General features: G+C 39.4%; 1 protein-coding gene across 2 annotated transcripts in view; it reads right to left on the bottom strand.

Annotated features, from left to right (window-relative positions):
• Positions 1 to 1,656: 1,656 nt before the first annotated feature.
• The window catches only part of CEP192 (centrosomal protein 192), a 135,941-nt gene continuing 115,873 nt past the window's right edge, over positions 1,657 to 21,724 (bottom strand). For both annotated transcript variants that reach the window (XM_012472511.3, XM_064379456.1), the window contains 7 exons: positions 21,472 to 21,551; positions 19,959 to 20,054; positions 12,845 to 12,964; positions 11,989 to 12,107; positions 9,750 to 9,876; positions 8,922 to 8,980; positions 1,657 to 2,065 (listed from right to left, as the gene is read on the bottom strand). In XM_012472511.3, the coding sequence (XP_012327934.2) occupies positions 1,927 to 2,065; positions 8,922 to 8,980; positions 9,750 to 9,876; positions 11,989 to 12,107; positions 12,845 to 12,964; positions 19,959 to 20,054; positions 21,472 to 21,551 (740 nt within the window). In that variant the 3' untranslated portion in view covers positions 1,657 to 1,926. The remainder of the gene's footprint in view (positions 2,066 to 8,921; positions 8,981 to 9,749; positions 9,877 to 11,988; positions 12,108 to 12,844; positions 12,965 to 19,958; positions 20,055 to 21,471; positions 21,552 to 21,724) is intronic.

Here is a 21,724-nt window from a genome sequence, read left to right as displayed (position 1 = left end):
AAGCCAAGCTTCTGCTGCAATCTTGCCTGGGCACTGCTCTTCCATGTTGGCAGCTGTCACAAAGACAGCGTAGTCTGCATTTGCTTTAGGAGTGGCGACTGGTTGCACAAATCATTTGTTCATATCCACCTGCTCTTAAAATGCCAAACACCATGTTTCAAAATCACAGAGGCATAGGACAAACTGCAGATCCATGAAAGTCACTTTTTTTTTTTAAATGTTTTATACATCTAAGCAGAGAAAGTCACTTTTAAAGAAGGGTCACCTTTCGCCAGGCACAGTGGCTCATGCCTGTAATCCCAGCACTTTGGAAGGTTGATCACCTGAGGTCAGGAGTTTGAGACCAGCCTGGTTAACATGGTGAAACCCCATCTCTCTACTAAAAAAACAAAAATTAGCTGGGCATAGTGGTGGGTGCCTGTAATCCCAGGTACTTGGGAAGCTGAGAAACGAGAATCACTTGAACCCCAGGAGGAAGTTATAGTGAGCTGAGATTGTGCCACTGCACTCCAGCCTGGGTGACAGAGCTAGACTCTGTCTCAAAATAAGAACAAAAGAGTCACCTTTGCAGTTTTGTCATTTAACTCTGTTTTTTTGACCTTCTGAGTATAAACTGAAAGGCAAAGTAACACTTGCACCAAACTGGAACTATCATGACCACTAGGAACTGACCTTGGCAAACACTTAAAAGACCATGCCGAACAGTCTTAAAAAGCAATAGCTTTTAAAACTTTTAAGGCTGAATGTAGTCAAATAAGTACAAATTCAAGTATGAAGTCATCTCATATTTGATGTACAAAACCTAGAAGTCAAGCAGTATCAGTAAAAGTACCACCTGTTTAACTTGTAGAAAAAAAAAGTTTTTACAAATTCGATTTCTAAGCAAAAATTACTCAGCAAAAGTAAAACAAGGTAGAAGAAGAAAGAAGGGATCTGTTTTTCTATCAAGCTCACAATCACTGCTCTTCAACTGTAATTGGCTTAAGTCATCCGGCCAGCTTTCTACAAGTCCCCAGGTCTTCCTATTCCACATAATATCCAATTGTGATCATCCCTGAGCTACTACATAAATCTGGGATTCTGTTGCTTCAAAGTCGAAGGCAAAGAGCTGGGGCTCAGAAAGCTTCATCGGGTGACTCTCTAGTAATGGTGAGAAGAGCAATTAATAACCACATTCCTCCTGGGTAAAACCATGTCGCTGCCTCAATCTCAAGCCTGCCACATAACGGTTCTCAGGGCCTGCTGTCTCCCTCCCTGTGTCCCACTGGAGTCTGCCTCATCTGCACCAGCTTCTGCAGCAGCTGTCCTGTCTAGCTTTACCTACAGCACATGAGCTCAAAGGAGAGGTAAAGACTAAAGATATCAAAGTGGGAATCTCTCTGCTGTGTTTGCACAGACTATGAAGACTTCCCTTCTCGGTAAAACAATAACCAGCTGCTTGAAAAGTAAGTTGTCCTTTCTACTCTGGGAAACTAGCTAAAAGAAGAAACAGAGAAAGAATTTCTTAGTGAGAGGAAACTGTGTGATGGAGGATAAAAAAATCACAGAACAGACCGAGAAGCTTGAAAATAATTAACAGAATAAAGTGATATTCTAATTTCTTTATGACAGCATAGAAAAAGACATGCTCACTGAAAAATTTCTGAATAAACCACATTAAAATATATGCCATATTTATTGAGAATATCATAATCAATACAAACACAGAACTCTCTTCTCACCTGTAAAAGTTAAGTACAATACTGTAGGCTAATACATATTTCAGTCAAGTCTTCAGTATTAGCTTGTAAAAACAAAAAAATTTACAATTATAGACATCCAATTTATCATACAAAATATATATACAAAAGCATAATTGTAGTGTAGAAAGATAAAGTTACCAAAATACAACTTATGTAATTTACTTTACACAAAAATGTATTCCAGTTAATTTTTTCCAAGAGCTTCACCAATTAGTCGAATAGCAATACTCTTGCCTTCATCTGTTTGAATGACAAGCAAAGCTTCGAATCTGCCCGTGGACTTCGGTTTGAACTGCACAGGCATGTTGATGTAATGCTGGGCTCTGGAAAGAGAGAAGCACATGACAGGGGCATGTCGTGGCAGCACCAGCAACCCCGTCCCACGTAGCACAGGGCCTGGCTTAAAAAGAGTTTGGTCAAGTCACATGCAGCTTAAATGTATTTATACTTTCTTTGATGCTATTATTTAATGAGAAAATGATACAAAGGAGAGAAAAATAAAAAAACTGGATTAAAACAGTATTGTATACATATACATTCCTGGCTATCCAGTAACTATTAATATGTAAAAAGGAAATAAGAGGTCTAAACTATCATACATACAGCTTTGTATTCTGCTTGCAAAAGCTATCTACCTAAGAAAGGGGAAATGCCCTTGTTTTACTCAGTACACAGCATACTCTACTAGAAAGATTAAAACAACTTGTCCCAATCCTAATTAACGGGCTGTGCAGATTTTGCTATAAAATTCATATGAAACTTTTTTTGTTTTTTGAGATGGAGTTTCACTCTTGTCACTCAGGCTGGAGTGCAATGGCATGATCTTGGCTCACTGCACCCTCTGCCTCCCGGGTTCAAGCGATTTTCCTGCCTAAGGCTCCCGAGTAGTGGGATTACAGGTGCCCGCCACTGCACCCAGCTAATTTATATATTTTTAGTAGAGACGGGGTTTCACCATGTCGGCCAGGCTAGTCTCAAACTCCTGGCCTAAAGTAATCTGCGCCCCCTTGGCCTCCCAAAGTACTGGGATTAAAGGCGTGAACCACCACACCTGGCCCAAAACTCTCATCAAAAATCCTCTAGAAACTTTACATTCAAATTACAGTATAGAGAGGCAGGTAATGAGTGCCCTATGGTTAAAAATAGTATTCTGGGGGGGTTTGTTTTCTCCCTAAAACTATGTCCTAAGAGCTTCAAAATATGCCTGTAGTACAGTGGTGAATAAGGCTACATACACATTACATACAGCACATGTGATGTCATCAACCTCTATGCTTAGCTTTTTTTTTTTTTTTTGAGACAGAGTTTCGCTCTTGTTACCCAGGCTGGAGTGCAATGGTGCGATCTCGGCTCACCACAACCTCCGCCTCCTGGGTTCAGGCAATTCTCCTGCCTCAGCCTCCTGAGTAGCTGGGATTACAGGCATGTGCCACCATGACCAGCTAATTTTTTGCATTTTTAGTAGAGATGGGGTTTCACCATGTTGACCAGGATGGTCTCGATCTCTTGACCTCGTGATCCACCCGCCTCGGCCTCCCAAAGTGCTGGGATTACAGGCGTGAGCCACCGCACCCGGCTACGCATAGTCATTTTTAAGTTAAAGTTTTGAGCTCACAGGGAAGGTATTTTATCCCTTAGTCTCGTCTCAGAGTTGTGTGTTTTAAAGCCTGGCAACCAGAGTGATGTACGTTTCAGTTTCCAGCATCTGTCCCGAAAAACCCAGCAGCGTAGGCTCTTGGGTGCACAAGAGTACACCAGGCACGAGGTTTAGAAAACAGCTACAGTATTTCAAAGTCCTTTTCCTGTATATAACTGATAACACAAATAACATGTTCTTAAATATATCTACATAGACCAAAGGTGTTTATGTGTATCTCTATATATTCGTATTTAAAGTCTGGGTTATTTTCCCCAAACGCCATTACACTTGTTTTACCTTGTCAAAGATAATATACTTTAAAAAAAAAATCAAATCTGGCCCATTGCACTAGCTACAATTTTCTCTTTCACGTTGGCAGGTCAATACTTGGATAAATATGGTACAATCTGCCTATTTAAGAGGCTTTATAACTTATGAATTACTAAAAATAATAAAATATCCCAAAACAAATCTCTGGAAGAACTCATTATTAACAAATTTCATCACAGAATATAGAACTGTTCTATATTTAGCTAAAAATGTAAAAGTGTATTGTGGTAAGTCCTCTGAGCCCAGTGAGGAGGTCTAGTTCAGATCCTCTCTCTAGCTAATGATGGATTTGACTGCAAAGGCACGCAGAACAGAAATGCATCCAGGGAGCAGAGAGGCCATTGGGTTATGCACGCTTAGCTCCCAACTCCCCACAGGCCCCATCTACACGGAAAGGGCTTAGTGGAACCTACAAATTCTATCAACCACACTTCCTCTTTCAAAACACTCCTTTTTAAAAAAAAAAAAACAAAAAAAACGGATTCTCGCTCTGTCACCCAGGTGGAGTGCAGTGGCACGATCTTGGCTCACTGCAACCTCCACCTACCAGGTTCAAGCGATTCTCCTGTCTCAGCCTCCTGAGTAGCTGGGACTACAGGCATGCGCCACCACGCCCAGCTAATTTTTGTATTTTTAGTAGAGACAGGGTTTCACCATGTTGGCCAGGATGGTCTCAATCTCCTGACCTTGTGATCCGCCTGCCTTGGCCTCCCAAAGTCCTGGGATTACAGGCGTAAGCCACTGTGCCCACCCTATATTTTGTATTTTTAGTAGAGGCAGGGTTTCACCATGTTGGCTAGGCTGTTGAACTCCTGACCTCAGGTGATCCACCCGCCTTGACCTCCCAAGTGTTGGGATTACGGGCGTGAGCCACCATGCCCGGCCCAAAACATTTTTTTTAAAGGAATACTTTCTACAGAAAAAAAGCCAGTACACTAGCACATACAAGGTACCACCATTATCAAAGAAACTCGAAAAGGTAATAAAATTTGGTTCCCACACATGGATGAAAAGTCACTACAGCTCAATGATAATTCTGTTCCTTGGCTTGTCACTTTTCTAAGAACTGTCCTTCTCTCCCAAATTGCATACAGGGTCTGCCAGGATTGTGCAGCTTGCACTGTGTGAGGACATGAGGGCACAGTTGAGATGAAACCTATTAGCTACAACACCTCAGCTGGGATTAGATGTGCATAAACGATAGGTTAAGAGAAAGATGCTTTTTGGGACTAAGTAGAAACATAAACAAATTATTTTTAAAAAAATGTAAGAAAGAGATGATCACTCAGAACCCTCAAAAAAGAACCTTTACAAAAAAAACCTGTTAGCAATGTTTCCTTTTCCCTATTACGTTACTTACAATCTATCATACATTTGTGTTCACCCACCTCTGCACTGGGCAAAACCCCTGTACCTTCTTGGGGGAACTCTTCTGCCTCCTTAAGCTGCAATCAGTTTACAGCCTATAGGGCACGGCCACTTTCCTGTGCTAGTGCCAGAGCTTACGGAGAGCAGCCCCACCACGTCTCCTGGTGGCCTTGGAAAAAGTGCGTATTTATAAGTAATTATCTCATGTACCCTACAGATGACTACAATCCTATTACTACTTTGGAAATGTTTAGTTAATGATGTCATAAAGCAGACAGTGATCTAACAAATGAAAAATGTGATTAACTAAAGGCTGGGAATTGCTTCTCAGGGCTTTAAAAGCACAGATTTTGTTCCACTGCCAAGGCAAGCTAACTGTTGTTCTCATCTGGCAATTATGTTTTGTGAGCCTTTGTCTAAAGTCACAGTGTCTCATGTTTAGGACAAATACAACAGCACACAATGTCATGAGTGCCTATGACTTTAGTTCTGTGGTAAGAACTGTCATTGGAGTTCCTATAGCATCTGCCTCTACTGTCCTGCTACTTCTCCAAGGTCAACACAGGTCATTCTCTGTTACAAAGGAGCCAGTGTTTCCACCTTTCTTTGTGTAAAATTTACTTACAAAGTTTCCTATAACCCAGAGATTAGTTCATTTGGTTAAACAGATCACAGAATTAGTGCTTTACACATGATTTTCTTACTCATACTTTACCAAATTTACAATGAGTTGCTGCTATTAAAGCTACTGCTGAAATCGGTACTATTATGTATTTACAAAATAATTGATAAAGACTTTCTGGAAATTCATTATAATCAGAATAACTTAAGTGTCTGCCACTAATAAAGTATAAAATTATTTTATTCAAATTTATCTTCATTTTAAAAGATTGAAATATGTTCAGAGTACAAACTATGCACCTTGAGATACTATTTTAAATGCTAACTTAATTAAACTGCCCAAATTTTGCTTAATTTAAAAATATTTTCTCATGTTTCTAGATTCTTTCAGATGCCATTAACATGACCCAGACTGCACAGGAATGCAGTTCTCTAATTTATGATTCTAATTTCAAGCACTAGAACGGCAAATCAACAAGTTCATGTCCATCAAAATGTCTTCTTTTAAATGACCAGCAAGGAACACATTTCATATCTCAAAAATGGTTTACAGAAAACAAGCTGAAGCTAAGCAAAATGTCATCTCATTTATAAAATTTGAGTTTCTCATTAAAAATGTTTTAGGCATCTTTCAAAAATCCCCTTATCTGATTTCCACTCGGTTGGTCTTGTCCCTACACTCCATATCAGAAATAGACTATGCCATCTGTAGCACTATTGTGATGAAATAGGTTTAGGTTCTTTCTCTGGAAAGAGTCAAATCTGAATTGGCCCACAAATTTTGGCAGAAATGCAATTCATTAAAAAAATCTGTGAAGGCAAATTAAGCAAAGAATATAACATCAAAAAAGAATTTGAAATGACAACGTATTCAATAATGGAAGTTGGAAAATGAATGTTTAACTGCAAGAAAGTTTTGACTGCCTCATACCTAGCCATAAAATGGAGAACAGCGAAATAAAGCTGCAATTTAACAAGTTATTTTAAATAATGATTCTTTACCAAAACTACAGATGAGTATGAGGTATATGTAAATATTGTTTTTTTAACGTTGGTACTAGACTCTTCAAGGTAATTTTTTTTTATTTTCAACACTCAGGGGAAAAGGTAATTTTTTAAAATGAAATTTTGTTTAGAAGCTTTTAAAAATATTTTATTTATTTTTGAGACAGAGTTTCACTCTTGTTGCCCAGGCTGGAGTGCAATGGCGTGATCTTGGCTTGCCTCAGCCTCCCAAGTAGCTGGGATTACAGGCACCCCATGCCTGGATAATTTTTGTAGTTTTAGTAGAGATGGGGTTTCATTATGTTGGCCAGGTTGGTCCAAACTCCTGACCTGATGTGATTCGCCCACCTTGGCCTCCCAAAGTGCTTGAATTACAGGTGTGAGCCACCATGCCTGGCCTAAAAAAATATTTTTTAAGGTAAGAAGAGCTCCTTGAAATAAAAATCTAAAGTCCTTCCAATTTGTGACAGATGTATGCCAGTTTATACAATTGATCCACTCACAGCACGTTTAAAAATATACCCTGCAAAAAGCTGGTGAAGATGTGGGATGTGAATCAATCTGAGGAAGCAGAATGAATAATGCAGTTATGATAAAATTTGAGTTTAGATAATAATAGTGTTCAGGATAATTTATTCAGTATCTATTTGGTACTAAGTTACTAAAAATAGTTATAATAATTAGAAATTTAAATGATCTTTTTCTGAATAAACTAATTGCCTCTGCAGTTGTGCTACCATGTACTTTAGTAGTTCCAACCTATTATTACGCACGCTATGGCATCACTAGTCTCAAATCAATTGAGGCAGCCTAGAATAACTGGAAAGATCCACAGACTACTGTGAGAGGAGAGCTCAGATCACAGAAGTTGGAAAACTTGGATTTGGCTGATTTTTAAACTTGGGCCTTTCTCTTCTATGTAGTTGTCATAGGGATTAAATGAAGACACTAAGATAAGAAAGAGAAGTTCTATCAAAATTGTGGAGTGAGTGTTGATGCATCCTGCCAGCCAAGGTCACCTACAGGGGAGATTTAATGATGATCATGAGGAAGACATTAACACCTGCTGATGCTTGCTATGTCTGGGCATTATTACCATGTCTCTTAAATAATCCTCACAATTCTATGCTGTCAGTAGCACTGGCATCTCCATTTTACAAATAAGGAAACTGAGGCCAAAGAGTTTATCAAGTTTATGATAATTTTTAGATGTATTCATTGTTGAATTTGCAGAACTAAAATCTACAGTTTGTGCCTTTAGGTCAGTCTCCTGGGAGGGAAAGGATGGGTTTAGCCCTCAAGCATATTAAAATATTCTATAGTCCATAGGAGAAGGAAGAGGTGGTAAGAGAGAGAAAAGAATAAAATGAAAGAGTAAGGTAGAAGGAACAGTCCTCAATCAAGCCATCTTTCCAGTATCCAGAGCTGTAAGTGAGCTTCAATTGTACAGGACTGCTGGTCTTAGTAACTGATTAAATGACAGGCCCATAATGTTTGCAGAGTGGTCCAAATTTTCACAGAATATAACATGTTTCTGGTATAGTCTCCTAATGCTAAAATGAGAGACATTACAATAATTAAATGACTTAAAGATTCAAAGATGAAATTAAAATTATTCTTCAGCATTAAGCCCAACAGAACCCTACTGTTAAGTTCTAAATAACAATGACAACCCAGTTTGAGATTTCAACCTAAATGTGCATCATATAGGAAAGAAAATCAGCAAGGATGACAAGAAAATCAGGCCCTGATTAAGAACAGTATGGGGTGTCTGAAGGATGACAACTGAAAAACGCCACAATAAAAGTTTTCCCAATTAATCTAAAAAGGTTTTCATCCCAATTAATGAAAATCTAAGTCCTTGACTCTCAGCATACCAGTGAAAATAACATTTGAAACAGTAATTACTCTAAAAGTCAATCTTAAGATGATTACAGCTCTAAGATTTATGTGGCTACAAATCCTAGGTGGGAGGAGTCACACCAGCACAAACGCTGTGCACTGCAGCAAGGCTGAGTGCACCACGGACAGTCAGGAGCTGCCCCCTTGCAGGTTCCTTTTCTCTGCTTCGACTTGCAAAGACACATGTGCTTAAACTGTTTGGTGCTGGTGAGGAATATGGAGGGGCTGCAGCAGAGGAGACCTCACAAGCCCCAACTCCCAAGAGACAAAGTCTGGCATCGCTGATGAGAACACTGTGATCTAAATAAACTTACCTCAAAGAGTACTTGGAATGTTTGACATAGAATGGCTCTCTGGGACTCAAAAACTTCAGCTGGAATAAAAAAAAAACCCCTTTATAAAGTTATGAAAATTCGATATTTTAGCATATATAAGCATAGCATGCATTTATATATAACAGATACATTTTGTAAATTTAGGTATTGCCACAAAATTAGGTAGGACAACAAATGCTAATGTAATGAAAACAAATTTAAGACAATTTTAACATGAATTTACTCTAGTTTTAAGTAAAGGTTTTCCAAAAATATGTGTGTATAATAGTATAGAAGAAAAAGATAAAAAGTTAAAAATTAAAATATAAAAACAAATTTTTGAACTTCCAGTGTGTTTATTTTCAAATACAAAATTAAGGCATTTTGTGGGGGATGGGGCCAGGGTCTTGCTCTTTCACCCTGGCTGAAGTGCACTGGCACAATCATGGCTCACTGCAGTCTCAACCTCTCAGGCTAAAGACATCCTCTTCTCATCTCAGCACCTCAAAGTAGCTGAGACTACAGGCACGTGCCACCATGCCCAGCTAGTTTTTTTTTTTTTCTTTTTGGTAGAGATGGGAGTCTCACTGTATTGCCCAGGTTGGTCTCAAACTCCTGGGATCAAGCAATCCTCCTGCCTTGGCCGCCCAAAGTCCTGAATTACAGGTGTGAGTCACCACACCTAGCTTTATATTGCATTTTTAAAAATTAGCTAATTATTACAACTTAAATATAGTCTATAGAACAAGTTTCTAATCATCAGGAAAATGTCTGTTATCAGAGTTGAATGCATTTATTTTTCTAAAACCCATAATATTTCCAACTTACTGAGTGTGTAATAAAAGAATTATTTCGCAGATTGACTTTGAGTGTCCGTGATTCTCCCACACTAGTTGGCAGGAACCTGTACACATCCTCTGGGGCATAAACTCCACGAGCAGTCACATCAAGCTGCCTGCTTGGGGAATAGGTGTAAAAATTAAGAATTTGAAATCCACATTAACTTAAACTATTTTTATATATTAAAATTATGTAGTGTTGCATTAATTTGTGTTTTTCCTGGCAATTTATTTTCAAAAATAAGTTTTGTAATGGAAACTTATCTAATTTATGTGAAGAGGATGACAGCAGGAATCCTTTTATAGAGGATGCTGGATAGGCCTCGTTCTTCTCACAGCCTGGATCTCTACCTGCCAGAAGCCCAGTTTGTATGAAGGTAGCCCTTTACCTTAGTTCATTTCACCTGGTTTCTTCATGCTGCAGTCCCGACTGCCCTTCACTATCACAGGGACACAGGCTGCTCCAAGCACCTGATGTAGGTGTGCCTCCAAGCAATGTTTGCTGGCGAGGGCACTGGCTCTTGCCTGGGCTTCCCGGACCCCATACAGCTGCCTCCCCTTTCTCTGGCCATCCCCCAGGGTCTCTGCAGGTTCCCCTCCACCCCCAACTCTCTGGGCACCTGACCTCCCGCTCACACCTAACTTGGCATCCCCCAGCAGCCCTATCTATTTGGTCACTACACAATGGTACCTCAGGACAGCTCAGACACCTTCAGTTTCCACAAATACAGAAATGAACTTGTGATCTTTGTCTTCAAACCTGATCCTCCACTTATGTTTCCTGAACATTATCTGGGAGCTGACCCTCTCGCAGGCATCCCCCTTTATCCAGTCCATCGCAGAGGCTCTCCTCTATCTAGTCTGCCCATTCTCTTCCTATTCCTTGACACTATTTTACTCCTGGACTCCTTTAAAATAGCCCCTCCTCACCTACTTCTTATCAGTCATACCACAGCCAGGGGATTGTCGTATACACACAAACCTGATTGCATCACTCCCTGGCTTCCCAGCTCTCCCAAAGAGCACCCACCTCCTAGTCCCCACTCTGGCCTCACCCCTTGTCACTTCCCTCTCACACTGAACTTCTCTGGGGAACTTCTCTCACCCTCCTTGCCTAGGCCATTTCCACTCATCCTCCTCAACTTACAAGTCCCCTTTCAGGGAACTCCTTCCCAGGCTTCACAGACCAAGCTGCCTCTGTCACTTCTCCCCGTTTCCCATTTGTTTCCCCCCAACCCATGTGGGCTCTGGGTTGGCGTGTCTGCATCTCCAGAAGGGAGACGTGGAGAAAGCGAGAGAGGAGCAAGGGCCGTCCTGGAGGGAGTGTGCCAAGAACATGTATTCTTTAAAAGTGTTCTAATTTCTTCCAAATGCATTACTGGCTCTCATTAAAAAATTAATGACTACATTTATATTAAATTCAGCAGATATTTAACATATATTATCTTTTCAGGCATCTTCCTCAAGAACTTAATTAGATCTAATTACTAGTTAATTAAGGATTGTAAGAAATATTTTCATTAGGTAGAATACTAAATAATATTCTCATTAAAGCTGTATATGCTGCTGGTATAATTTTTACATTTTAAAGCTTTTTAAGAATCTACTTTCATATACTGCCTAAGGGAACATAAAATGGTACAACTATTTAGGGAAAACTATTTGGCAGTTTATTTTAAAGTTCAACACATGGTTATCATGTGACCCAGAAATTTTTTATAAAATTAGGTATTTTTACTCAAAAGAAATGAAAATGTATGTCATCTTCAGAAATGCACATACAGTAATGTTCATAGTACTTTAATTCATAATAGTCCCAAATTATAAGACATCCAAAAGTCAACAGGAAAATAAATAAATTACCATATGTTCATTTAATGGAATATTAAACAATAAAAAGGAATGAACTATAGGTACATTCAATAACATGAATGAATTTTTAAAAATATCATGTTGAGAAAAAGAAGCCAGACACAAAGAGTATATACATACATACATGTATATATGAAGTTCAAGCAAAATGAATCTATGATGACAGAAATCAGAACAGGACCAATCTTGACTGCAAAGGAACCAGTAAGAACTTTCTGGGTGAGAAGAATATTCTATATCTTGATTAGAGTGCTGGTAACACATGTCAACTCAGGTAAAGTCATTGAGCATTTTATCGACTCTATTCCTCAATAAAGTTGGGAAAAAATTCGTTAGGAATGACAAAAGCAACATACTCAGGTATTCGAGAAGCCTCTGACACAGCTTGTCTTTGGGGCTTAACTAAATGATCTAATTTAACGAGTGAATTTGAGGAAAGGCATGCGTTTTCAGGCTCATTTTCTGCTTCGATGCTCTGTACAGAAAAAACACAGGGTAAGGGAGAATAAATAAAAACTCTAAGAAAATATATGGACATTTACTTACTTGAATTTTACCATTTCCTTTAAAAATTTTTAAAAGGAGATTTAAGATTTTTAAATCCCCTAAATTGCAAGCTCTCTACTCTGTACTACCTGGTTCCTTTCTCTTTTTTTTTTTGAGAAGGAGACTCGCTCTGTTGCCCAGGCTGGAGTGCAGTGGTATGATCTTGGCTCACTGCAACCTCTGCCTCCTGGGTTCAAGTAATTCTCTTGCCTCAGCCTCCTGAGTAGATGGGACTGCAGGCACACGAAACCATGCCCAGCTAATTTTTGTATATTTAGTACAGACGGGGTTTCACCATGTTGGCCAGGATGGTCTCAATCTCTTGACCTTGTGATCCGCCCACCTTGGCCTCCCAAAGTGCTGGGATTATAGGCGTGAGCCATCGTGCCTGGCTGGTTCCTCTCTCTTAAGTGCCCATGTGCACCCTTGACGCGCGCACACACACACACAGAGTTTCTTACGTAATTAAGTCAAACATGGGCTTCATGGGCTGTATGAACAATACAGCCAAACCCAGACCTCAAACATGCCAATTAACAAAGACAAACAAGAAAATTAAGGTCGTGGGGCTGTATTCTGCATTTTCAGACCAGTTTTTCTTGTCAATTTCCCTTTCTGTTTTTAAAATACACACAATAATTTACTTAAATTCAGTGTACTACTCACTTGTCCAGAGAGCTGGAATCTCAACGTGTGTTTCATGTGAGGCTCCTTAAGAGGGTGGCATTCAACGTCCCAAAACTGGGCATAATCCCCTCTACCTCTGGGCAAAAATGTGATGGAGACCTACAAAAGACATACAGAGAGAATTTAGACAACTGATCATTAAATGCAGTGGTAGCCAGATTACCAGTTCAAAGATTTGGTATGAACAAAGTTAAAGAACAAATGCTTTTGCATTGGCTAGTTTTCTCACTAATTTAAAGAATTTGGACAAATTTCATTTCTAGTGGGTTTGTTGATACCAGATCTAAAACACATTTTTGCTTAAGGCTTTATATGACATATTCCTTAAAATGTACAATAAATGCTCTACTGTGGGGGGGAAATGTTAACAGAAAGCACTAAAGCTGTCAAGCACAGGACCTACACGAGAAAGGTCCAACCACAGACCCGCAATCATCTTCCCTTGAGTGCTTATGGAACCCTCTGCCGGCCAAGCAGTACGAGGACAAAGGCCTCACAGCGGCCGGGAGCTGCAGAAGACTGACAACAGTGGGAGGATGGCAGCTACAGGGGGCAGAACAAGACAAGCGTCAGACGCTCCACAGTGGCAGCTCGCATTATGATTAGATTCCACATGTCAGTCACAGCCAGTGACCCTGGCCACACGGCTCAGTGATAAACACACCCTGCATATGCATAACCTATAAAAACCTCAATTATGAGAAAACTGTAATGTTTAAAAACAGTATAACATTTACCAATATTAAGAGCCTTAGCTCTATTAAAAAATTTAGTGTTGATAATACTGATCACTAATTAGGTTAACAATGAATCAGGACTTCCGAGTCGACTCAAACATTAAAACACCTAAGTGGCCTAATTTCTGCCCAAACAGAACCTTAAATATAATAACCCAGCAAGCCTGAGCTCATGGCTTCTGGAAGCCTAAGGACAAAGGCAGGACTGGTGAGGGATAGTAGAGCATCTAACTAGAGAATTACACCACTATGGACTTGGACTCTGAGAAGATGAAGGAAGGAAAGGGTAAAAACCAATGGAAGGGGTAAAAACCACCAGAAAGAGTAAAAACCACCATTGGGGACTACAGAACTATGAAATCCTAACTACACCCCTTCAAATACCAAAATCACAACAGAACAGAGGAGGAGAAAACTATTATTACTGCATGTTACACCCTAGGCACATACAGGGAACTTTAACATTCAGTATCTCAGCTAATCCCCTGGCAAGCATGCTCTATTTTCTGTCTATAGATTTGCCTATCCTAGACATTTCACATAAATAAAACCACACACCCATGAGCTTCTGTGACTGCCTTCTTTCACTTAGCATAATGTTTTATCCAACTGGATATAGCATGTACCAGTAACTCCATTCCCTTTTACTGCCAAATAATATTTCATTTTATGGATATACCAGATTTTGTTTATCGATCCATCAATTTGGGTGATTCCCACTTTTTTGTCTTCTGTAACACTGCTGTGAACACCTGTGCACAAGTTTTTGTTTGAAAACCTGCTTCAACTTTCCTAGTGTACATGCAGAGATGGAATTGCTGGGTCATATGGTAATTCTGTTTGGCTTATTGAGAAACTGTCAAATTGTTTTCCACAGCAGCTGTACCATTTCACATTCCTACCAGTAATGCATGAGGGTTCCAATTTCCCCACATCCTCACCAATACTTGTTATTTATTTGTTTATTTTTTTTTTAACTCACAGCCATCTTAGTGGGTGTTAAGTGATACTTCATTTCTCGATTTGACTGCATTTTGCTAATGACTAGGAATTCTAAGCATTTTCTCATATGTTTATTGTAATCACTTGTATGTTTTCTTTGGAAAAATGTCTGTTCAAATCCTCTGTTCATTTAAAAAAAGATTGCATCATCTGTCTTTTTACTAGGTTGTAAGAGTTCTTTACAAATTCTGGATACAGGTCCTTTGTCAAACATATCATTTGCAAATTTTTGTCCCTATTCTGTGTTGTTTGATGTACAATGTTTTGATTTTCAGAATTCACCTATTTTCTCTTTTGTGGCTTGTGCTTTCCTGGCGTCACACCTAAGAAACCAATGCTTAACCTAAGATTATGAAGATTTATTCCTATGTTGTCTTTTAGAGGTTTTATAGCTTTAGGTCTAATGTTTATGGTCTATGGTCGATGGTTGATTTTCAGTGAAATCTCTGTATATGGTACTAGGTAAGAGTGATGGTTAATATTAGGTGTCAACTCAATTGGATTGAAGGAGGCCTAGATGGTTGCTAAAGTATTGTTTCTGGGTGTCTGTGAGGGTGTTGCCAGAGGAGACTGACATTTGAGTCTGCGAAGTAGGAGAAGGAAGGTCCACCCTAATGTGGGTGAGCACCATCCAATCAGCTGCCAGTGGGCTAGGAGGAGGCAGGTGGAAGAAGGTGAGATAATCTTGCTTGCTGAGTCTCTTGGCTTTCATTTTTATCTCGTGCTGGATTCTTCCTTCTGTTCCTCCTGTCCTTGGAAATCAGACTCCAGGTTCTTCAGCCTTTGGACTCTGGGATTTACACAAGTGTTTGGCCAGGGGCTCTTGGGCCTTTGGTCACAGACTGAAGGCTGCACTAATAGCTTCCCTCTTTTGAGGCTTTTAGACTTAGACTGAGCTGCTACTGGCTTCATTCTTCCCCATCTTGCAGATGGCCTATCATGGGACTTCGCCTTGTGATTGTGTGAGTCAATTCTCCCTAATAACCTCCCTTTCATATATACGTATATCCCATTAGTTCTGTTCCTCTGGAGAAACCTAATACAGCAAGGGTCCACCCTAGTTCTTTTGCATGTGGCTATTCAGTTCTCCCAGGCACTATTTGTTGAAAAATATTCTTTCCCCATTGAAGTGCCTTGGTGCCCTTATTTAAAAAAAAAAAAAAATCAATTAACTATAAATATTAGGCTTTATTTTGGGATTCTCAATCCTATTCCACAGTTCTATAGAATTGTCAATACCACACTGTTTTGTGTAGTGTGGCTTTGTAGAAGGCTTTGAAAACAGAAAGTGTAAATCCTCCAACTTTGTTCTATTTCAAGATTGTTTGATTATTCTAGGTCCTTGTATATCTACATAAATTTCAGAATCAGCCTTTCAATTTTAAAACAAAACCCAGCTGGATTTATTTTTAATAGTTTTTCTATGTTTAACTAAATTTAGATTCTAATTACAACTGTGCACGAAATCTTTGAACAAAGAATAAAGTGTGCTTAGATTTTGGTGTAATTTTTTTGCGGGGCAGGGGACAAAGTTATACAATGGTATAAGGTGCATAAATTCTCAGGACTACCCATAAAGACCATTTAGGAAAACATATTTGAGGGATTCATGAAAGAAGGATTTTAAGTCTTTGATATTTGAGTCACTCTTTTTTTAACACATTTATCTTTATTTTTATTTATTTATTTATTTTTTGACATGGAGTCTCACTTTGTCACCAGGCTGGAGTGTAGTGGTGCGATCTTGGCTGACTGTAACCTCTGCCTCCTGGGTTCAGGCGATTCTCCTGCCTCAGCTTCCCAAGTAGCTAGGACTATAGGCACGTGCCACCACGGCCAGCTAATTTTTATATTTTTAGTAGAGATGGAATTTCACCATCTTGGACAGGCTGGTCTTCATCTCTTGACCTTGTGATCCACCCTCCTCGGACTCCCGAAGTGCTGGGATTACAGGTGTGAGCCACCGCGCCCAGCCTTATCTTTAATTCTTTTAAAAATGTTTTGAATTTTTGATTAATCTCATTCTGCCAGATTCTCATTTCACAAATGCTTTTTGTGTAAAATTGCCTTTTTCCTGCCTTGGTCAATTTTGCCAAAGGTTTGTCTGTATTATTATTTTTTCCCAAAAAGCAGCTTGGGATATGTTAATCTTCTCGTTTCTTTGTTTTTATTGTATTTTGCTTTGGAACTTTTTTTTTTTCTTCTTTCTTTGGATTTATTGTGTTTTTTTCACCACACTTCAATGACTGCTCAGCTCATTAATTTCAGTCTTTTTTTCTTTTTAAAATAGATGCATGACACCTGTATCTTTACCACTATGAGCCTATTGTTGTTCCTGTTTTTTTTCTTTTTCAACTTTTATTTTAGATTCAGGGGTACACGTGCATGTTTGTTACCTAGGTATATTGCACAATGCTGAGGTTTGAGGTATGAATGATCCTATCACTCAGGTACTGAGCATGGTACCCAATAATTAATTTTTCAGTCCTTTTTCCCCCTTCTAGTAGTCTCCAGTTTCCATTGCTGCCATTTTTACGTCTACGAGTACCCAATACTTGGCTCTAACTTATAAGTGAAAAAATATGGTATTTGGTTTTCTATTCTTGTGTTAATTAGCTTAGGATAATCACCTTCAACTGTATCCACATTGCTACAAAGATATTTGATTTTATGGTTGCACAGTATTTCACAATATATATTTACCATTCTACCATTTCTTTATCCAATCCACCATTGATGAGCATGGTGATCAATGGTGGATTGATCCAGGTATCTGATATTGTGAAAAGTGCTTCAATGAATGTGCAAGTATCTTTTTAGTAGAACAATTAGCTTTCTTTTTGGTATATATCCAGTAGTGGGATTGCTGGGTTGAATGGTAGTTCTAAGTTCTTTGAGAAATCTCCAAACTGTTCTCCACAGTGGCTGAACTAATTTACATTCATACTAAGTGTATAAGCATTCCCTTTCCTCTGCAGCCTTGCTAGCATCTATTGTTTTTTGACTTTTTATTTTACTTATTTTTTTGGAGACAAAAAAATACTACCCTGTCATCCAGGCTGGAGTGCAGTGGTACAATCTTGGGTCACCACAACCTCTGCCTCCTGGGTTCAAGCCATCCTCCCACTTCAGCCTCTCAAGTAGCTAGGACTACAGGTACATGCCACTATGCCCAGTTAATTTCTGTATTTTTTATAGAGTTTTGACATGTTGCCCAGGCTGCTGACTTTTTTTTTTTTTTTTTTTGAGATGGAGTTTCGCTCTTGTTACCCAGGCTGGAGTGCAATGGCGCAATCTCCGCTCACCGCAACCTCCGCCTCCTGGGTTCAGGCAATTCTCCTGCCTCAGCCTCCCGAGTAGCTGGGATTACAGGCATGCGCCACCATGTCCAGCTAATTTTTTGTATATTTAGTAGAGACGGGGTTTCGCCATGTTGACCAGGATGGTTTCGATCTCTTGACCTCGTGATCCGCCTCGGCCTCTCAAAGTGCTGAGATTACAGGCATGAGCCACCGCGCCCAGCCCCAGCTGCTGACTTTTAATAACAGCCATTCTGACTGCTGTGAGATGGTACTCATTGCAGTTTTGATTTGCATTTCTTGATGATTAGTGATGTGGAACATTTTTTCATGTTTGTTGGCTGCATGTCCTCTTCTGAGAAGTGTCTGTTCCTGTATTTTGCTCATTTTTTAATAGGCTGATTTGTTTTTGGCTTGTTCCATTGTTTAAGTTCCTTATAGATCCTCGATATTTGACTTTTGTCAGATGTATAGTTTGTGAATGTTTTCTCCTCTTCTGTAGGTTGTCTGTTTACTCTGTTGATAGTTTCTTTTGCTGTGCAGAAGCTCTTTAGTTTAATTAGGTCTCATATGTCAATTTTTGTTTTTGTTACAAATGCTTTTGAGAACTTAGTCATAAATTATTTCTCAAGACCAATGTCCAGAATGGTGTTTCCTAAGTTTTCTTCTAGGATTCTTATAGTTTGAAGTCTTACATTCAAATATTTAAACCATCTTGAGTTAATTTTTGTATACGGTGAAAGGCAGGGGTCCAGTTTCATTCCTCTGCATATGGTTAGCCAGCTATTCCAGCACTATTTATTGAACAGGGAGTCCTCTCCCCATTGCTTATTTTTGTAGACTTTGTTGAAGAGCAGATGGCTGTAGGTGTGTGGCTTTATTTCTGGGTTCCCTATTCTGTTCAATTGGTTTATATGTCTGTTCTTGTTTTGCTACCATGCTGTTTTGGTTACTATAGCCTTACAGTATAGTTTTAAGTCAGGTAGCACAATACCTCCAGATTTGTTCTTTTTGCTTAGGATTGCTTCACTATTCAGGCTGTTTTTTGGCTTCATATGAATTTTAGCATAGTTATTTCCAGTTTTCTGAAAAATGACACTGGTAGTTTGATAGGAACAGCGTTGACTATAGACTGCTTTGGGCCCAGTGGGGATTTTGATTGGGACTGTGCTGAATATATAGATCAATTTAGGGAGTACTGCTGTCTTAAAAAGGTTAAGTCTTCTGATCCATTGATACAGGATGTCTTTCTTTTTACAATCCTTTCTCATATGTTGAACTTTATTTGAGCAATGTGTCTATCCCCTGTTCTTCTGCTTTGCTTCTGTTGTCGTTTGGGAAATTAACTAAACTACACTTGTAGAACTGTATGCCTTTCCAAAAAAAGTGAGAAACCATCTGAAAGCCTGTTATACAGACTCAGTAAAGTACAGTTTGCAACAACTGCTACAGCTGCTTCAAGATTCTTTTACAATCAGTTCTGAGTTCACAGCTACATTCTATAACTAACTGTAAGTCTGAATGTCTGAATAAATGAGCCAGTAAATTTCAGTAACTAGAATTAAAAAATATATTGCTGAGGCCAAGTGGGTGACTAGTGTTATTAAGAGACATTTGAAGGGAACATGTCAAGTCTAGAAATGAATTAACATTTAAGAGGGTCATAGTAGCTGGAGGGATCTGTCACCCATGAAGATATACTGTTGACTATGCCATGAATACCAAGCTATTTTTGAGTAATGGCAGGTTTTTCTGGCTACAGCTGATAGACAAAACTCTTGTCTCCATCAGTGAAGTACGACTGTAAGCACTGGCAGTCTGTGATCTTTACTGTTAAGGGTGCAGTTTATTTAGCTGACCATTTTTTCATACTAAGACTATCTGCTGCAGCACATTGCAAGTGAGGCAGGCTGTTCTCTCATGTGCACACTGGCTCTGTGAGTAGCACTGCTCTAGGTGAAACAAGCTAAAATGGGTGGAATCAAATAAGGCACTTCTGGACAATTTACATGATGCTCTTACTAACTGCCTATGGAAAAAAATATCAAAACCTACTTTTTGTATCCCATGGCTTTCCAGTAGACCAGAAATAGGGGAACATCTGAATGCTGCATAGGTGGCTCTAAAAACATCTTCACTTTCATCAACTCCCTGCAAAGCAATCATTTAAACAAATTAAAAACCATGAAGCCAATGGATCAATCCCACAGAGACACTATTACCTCTATAGCTGTTAAGAACACACCAACACACTTAGCAGTGAACAAGGAGAGTGCAAGGTATTCCCAAAACGGGAGTGCTACCTCACTGAGTTCTGCACAAGGCCATCACACTGACTTATGTCACCAAAGGTGAAGTCACACGAGATGACTTTTATCACTTCCCTAGTTATAGTGATCTTTATGGTGAAGCTCATAATGTCAAACAACTATCTTTTCCTCAAAGACTCTGAAGACTGTTGAATGTGCATTTTAATAATTATGCAATGCCAGTTTTTTATTTTTACTTTTATTTTTTTAAGACAGGGTCTGGCTCTGTTGCCTAGGCTAAGTGCAGTGGTACAATCATGGCTCACTGCAGCCTTGACCTCCTGGGCTCAAGTGATCCTCCCACCTCAGCCTCCCAAGTAGTTTTTAATTTTTTCACTGTAGGTTCAGAAACTGTTTTTTTATACACATTTTATTAGTATTATGACTCAAAACCATTGCCATCACACAAAATACATGGCAGAGAGACCACAGTGTTCTAAGCACCACCAATGTCAAACCCACTGACTTCAGGTGGTGCCCTGGAAGACTAGCACCATAGACAGCAGGTGGTGCCCTGGGAGTAGCGCCACAGACAGTAGGCTGCCACTCACTGGCAAAGAGTGCTCAGTTCCTTTTCCTGCACTGCTGGTTGGGAACATACAATAGCACTCAGAACACGAGGGGAAAGCCATGCATGAGCACATACAATGCTCAGAAATACAATTTTTACATATTTCTCAAAATAAAGTTATTTCAGATAAAATCAGGGCTAGGAGACAGCATTAAATTAAGCAAACATGTATTTCCACATATTTCTCTAATATGACTTTCAAAACCACTTTGTGAAAAAGACTGGGCATATATCATCCTCATCAAAAGAGAAAACCAACTAAATGAATTGGTGGAACAAATAACCAGCAAGTTCAGGTGCAGCAGCTCACACTGTAATCCCAGCACTTTGGGAGGCTGAGGCAGGAGGATCACTTGAGGTCAGGAGTTCAAGACCAGTCTGAGCAATGAAGTGAGGCTCCATCTCTACAAAAACCAAAAAGTTATCTGGTTGTGGTGGTGCATACCTGTGGTCCCAGCTACATGAGAGGCTGAAGCAAGAGGATCACTTGAGCCTGGGAGGTTGAGGGTGCAGTGAGCAGTGTTCACACCACTGCACTCCAGCCTAGGTGACAGAGCAAGACTTTTGTCTCAGAAAATGAACAAGCAAATAACCAGCAATATCAACGAATGCTTGTAGTCAGTTTTAAAAACATCCTGAATAAAGTTTAAAGATTAAAATGATTATATCTGAGGCAGTCGTGACTGACCTTCACATAAGGCGGAGCTAAAGATGAGAGATGCCATTTCACATCTATGGTGCCATGATTCTGGAGTTCCAGACAGCTCTCTAAAAGGAACACATGTATCATAACTCAAACTCAGACAGACTGGAGAATAAGCAGATGACTGTGACAGGCCTTACTACCTCAAACTGGGGTTAGAAAAACCCAATCATTAGATTCCTAAAGGAGTTCAACAGGAACCACAGTATTTTCTTTAAAAAATCAGGTATGTCAGATA

Source organism: Aotus nancymaae, unplaced genomic scaffold (genome assembly GCF_030222135.1).
Source record: "Aotus nancymaae isolate 86718 unplaced genomic scaffold, 86718_ANA_hifiasm-v0.15.2.pri h1tg000020l, whole genome shotgun sequence".
Classification (NCBI taxonomy): domain Eukaryota; kingdom Metazoa; phylum Chordata; class Mammalia; order Primates; family Aotidae; genus Aotus; species Aotus nancymaae.
Note: the sequence above shows the minus strand (reverse complement) of the source record. Positions and strands in the feature narration are given on the sequence as shown.